Here is a 3,748-nt window from a genome sequence, read left to right as displayed (position 1 = left end):
CATGTACAACATGCGGCTAAACCCCGAAAAATGCACTTTCGGAGTAGAGGCGGGCAAATTCCTCGGTTTTCTTCTGACTAGTCGAGGGATTGAGGCAAATCTGTCCAAATGTCCGGCAATCATCGACATGAGAAGTCCCCGCACGGTCAAGGAGGTCCAACAATTAAATGAGCGACTAGCTGCACTGTCCAGGTTTCTCCTGTCCGCTGCAAAGCATTCACTCCCCTTGTTTCAGTTATTGAAGAAGAGCAAGAAGTTTGAATGGTTTAAGAGTTGCGAAGCGGCGTTCAACACTTTCAAACAATATTTGGTCGCCCCACCTATTCTCTCCAAACCATTGCCTGACGAACTTCTGTATGTATATCTTGCCGTGTCCGACGGAGCAGTAGCGGCCGTGCTGATACGAGAAACGACAGAAGGTCAAAACCCAGTTTATTTCACGAGCAAGGCCCTGCAAGGCCTGGAATTGAGGTATCAAAAGTTGGAGAAAGTGGCGTATGCATTGTTGATCGCCTCGCGTAGGTTGCGCCAGTATTTCCAATCTCATACAACAATTGTCAGAGCCAATCAGACAAATTTTGCATAAGCCAGAGTTGGCTGGGTGGATAATCACATGGTCAATAGAGCTCTCTCAGTTTGACATCTGCTTCGAACCTCGCATGGCCATCAAGAGCCAGGTCCTATCTGACTTCGTGGCTGAGCTGGCCGCACCAGAAGGCGATCCGGAGCAGGTATGGACTATCTTCGTCGACGGATCTTCTAACCCGAGGGGCAGCAGGGCTGGAATTCTGTTGGAAGATGGACAAGGAATGACCATTGAACATTCCCTCACTTTCACATTTCCAACATCCAACAACCAGGCAGAGTACGAGGCTTGCATCGCCGGACTACAGCTAGCAAAACAAGTGGGCGCCCATAAGGTATTAATTTGCAGCGATTGTCAATTAGCTGTATCTCAAATTACATGTGCATATCAAACCAAGGACGCCCTCCTCGGGAAATATCTGCTCAAAGTGAAAGAGCTCATGGCCGACTTCAGTGAACCGACCATTCAGCATGTGCCCCATGAAAGCAACGCCCGAGCAGATATCTTGTCCAAACTTGCCAGTACCAAATGCCTCGGAAACAATCAGTTTGTCGTCCAAGGAACAGTCTACCACCCAAGTGTCATGACGGTGGAACGAGTGGAAATCCCAGATAACTGGATGGGCCCTTTCATCCGATACATCCTCCATGGCACCATACCTCTAGACATGAAGGAAAAGAGACGGTTCCTTAGGTGTTCCTCTTGGTACACCCTGGTCCGGGGAATACTGTATCGACGAGGATTCACCGCCCCCTTGCTCAAATGCCTTGGTCCAGATCGGGCGGATTACGTCCTCAGAGAAGTTCACGAGGGAAGTTGTGGGCATCATTTGGGTGCCGCCTCACTTGCTAAGAAGGTGTTGCGTGCTGGGTACTATTGGCCCACAATGGAAAAGGACGCAACAGACCTCACTAGAAAATGCACTCGTTGCCAACTTTTCGCCGATTTCCACAAAGCTCCACCAGAAGAATTAATCACAACACAAACGCCTTGGCCTTTCTGTAGGTGGGGTATGGCATTCTGGGACCTTTCCCTCAAGCAGCAGGGCAGCTAAAATTTTTGATAGTCGCCATAGATTACTTCACCAAATGGATAGAAGTAGAAGCATTGGCTAGCATCACCTCAGCAAATATCCAGAAGTTCACCTAGCGAAGCATAATCACTCGTTTCGGCATCCCGTCCGCCATAGTAACGGATAACAGCACCCAGTTTGCCGATCGAAGATTCCAAGAATTGTTATCAGGCCTCCGCATCAAACAACACTTCACTTCATTAGAGCATCCACAGACTAACGGGCAGGCCGAAGCAGCAAACAAGGTCATCCTGAAAGAGATAAAGAAAAGGCTAGACGAGTCAAAGGAAAATTGGCCAGATCAACTCCATCACGTACTATGGGCATATCGAACCACTCCCCACTCTATGACCGACGAATCATCATTCAACATAAAATACGGCGCATGGGTCATGATCCCGGTCGAGATAGGAGAACCTACCTGGCGAACAATTCAATTCAACGAGGACGATAACCAATCCCTTCTCAGAAACAACCTCGATGAAGTGGAAGAAATCCGAGAAAAGGCCCGTCTCAAGGAAGAGAACATCAAAAAGAAAACTGCGGCGAAATTCAACTTTTCAGTCATTCCCCGCCAATTTCCTGAAGGAACTATGGTATTAAGGAGAGTAGACATAGGACAGGTGAAAGGCAAGCTAGGACCTAATTGGGAAGGAACTTACCGCGTCGTCAGCAAGATCGGCAAAGGAGCATACAAGCTTCAAGATTTGGCAGGAAAAAACATCCCCAGAACTTGGAACGCCGCCAACCTCAGGATATTTTATGCCTAACCGACAACCCCATGCGCGGTTGGTTGTTCTTTTGTAATCTTTTCCACTTATATATGATTGAGCTATTATACTCTGCAATTGTTTTGATGAATCATTTCCCAGCCTTGGTTTTTTACAATCACCCAAGGGGCTGGTCTTCACCCCCCTTGTCTGGTGCCACCTCACAACGGTTTTTACTTTCACCCAAGGGGTCGGACTTCGCCCCCCTTGCCTGGTGCAAACTCAATGGTTTTTTACAATCACCCAAGGGGTTGGTCTTCACCCCCCTTGACCGGTGCCACCTCATAACGGTTTTTTACTTTCACCCAAGGGGCTGGACTTTGCCCCATTGCCTAGTGCAAACTCAAGGGTTTTTTACAATCACCCAAGGGGCCGGTCTTCACCCTCTTTGGCCGGTGCCACCTCACAACGGTTTTTTACCTTCACCCAAGGGGCCGGACTTCGCCCCCCTTGCCTGGTGCAAACTTAATGGTTTTTTACAATCACCCAAGGGGCCGGTCCTCGCCCCCCTCGTAATGGTTTCTAACCTCCACTCAAGGGGCTGGTCTTCGCCCCCCTATACCCGGCGCCTTCTTACTTACTGATTTTCTACAATCACCAAGGGATCGTTTTGCACTTACACTCGCCTGGCTGAAGGCGTTCAAATTCAGAACTAAATCCATCACATTCGAATTGTTCACGAACACATCGTCCAATGGTTATACAGAGTTGCATATAGAATTTATTAAAGGAGATTAGTGCAAAGATTTTTCATTAAAAGAAGCAAGTTACAAGGTGGTCAAAAGGGAGCAAAATTACAAGGTACTTAAAACCAAAAATTACAAAGTTCCCCCACCCTGGCCAGGAAGAGACATCAAGACCGGCTCGCCGTGGGTCACCACCTACTAATAGGTGCACGTCTTCCACATAGGCCCCCAACTGCATCCAAGACTAGTCTTTATCTGGAAAAGCCAGAGCTAGTTGGGACTGGGCACTCTCCCAAGCATCCACAACAGCTTCACCCACAACTTTCTCCAGCTGCTCTTTTTCAGCCTCAGCGGCCACCTGCCCTTCCTCCAATGCCCGTACCCGAGCCTCCAAAGATGCCTTCTCCTCCCCTAATGCCCGCACCTGCCCCAGAACTATGGCCTTTTTCTCGCTCGGCAGCCTCAGCACGAGCTTTCCAAGCTACGACCTCCTCTTGTCGTCGACGAAGCGCTTCATCTTTGGCATGGACCGCCCCTTCGGATTCCATCACCTAGGCGGTGAGTTTCAACTTATCACTTTCCAGGAACCCCACGCGAGTGGATAGATCCGCCTTCTCAACGGAATGAAGATCAA

At 49.0% G+C, this 3,748-nt stretch overlaps 1 protein-coding gene across 1 annotated transcript; it reads left to right on the top strand.

Moving 5' to 3' along the window:
- LOC109352965 lies at positions 660-2,428 on the top strand. The gene is made up of 2 exons (XM_019595152.1): positions 660-1,596; positions 1,776-2,428. The coding sequence occupies exons 1-2, from the start codon at positions 660-662 to the stop codon at positions 2,426-2,428; spliced, it is 1,590 nt and encodes a 529-aa protein (XP_019450697.1).

This window comes from Lupinus angustifolius, chromosome LG07 (assembly GCF_001865875.1).
Source record: "Lupinus angustifolius cultivar Tanjil chromosome LG07, LupAngTanjil_v1.0, whole genome shotgun sequence".
NCBI lineage: Eukaryota > Viridiplantae > Streptophyta > Magnoliopsida > Fabales > Fabaceae > Lupinus > Lupinus angustifolius.
This window is presented reverse-complemented; position numbering and strand designations above follow the sequence as displayed.

What these genes read in the sequence shown, in the direction of transcription:
- LOC109352965 (XM_019595152.1), top strand. Translation starts at nt 660, where the DNA reads ATGGCCATCAAGAGCCAGGTCCTATCTGACTTCGTGGCTGAGCTGGCC. An exon ending in TTGGCCTTTCTGTAGGTGGG is followed by an intron (nt 1,597 to 1,775) that starts GTATGGCATTCT and finishes CGTCCGCCATAG; the next exon opens with TAACGGATAACAGCACCCAG.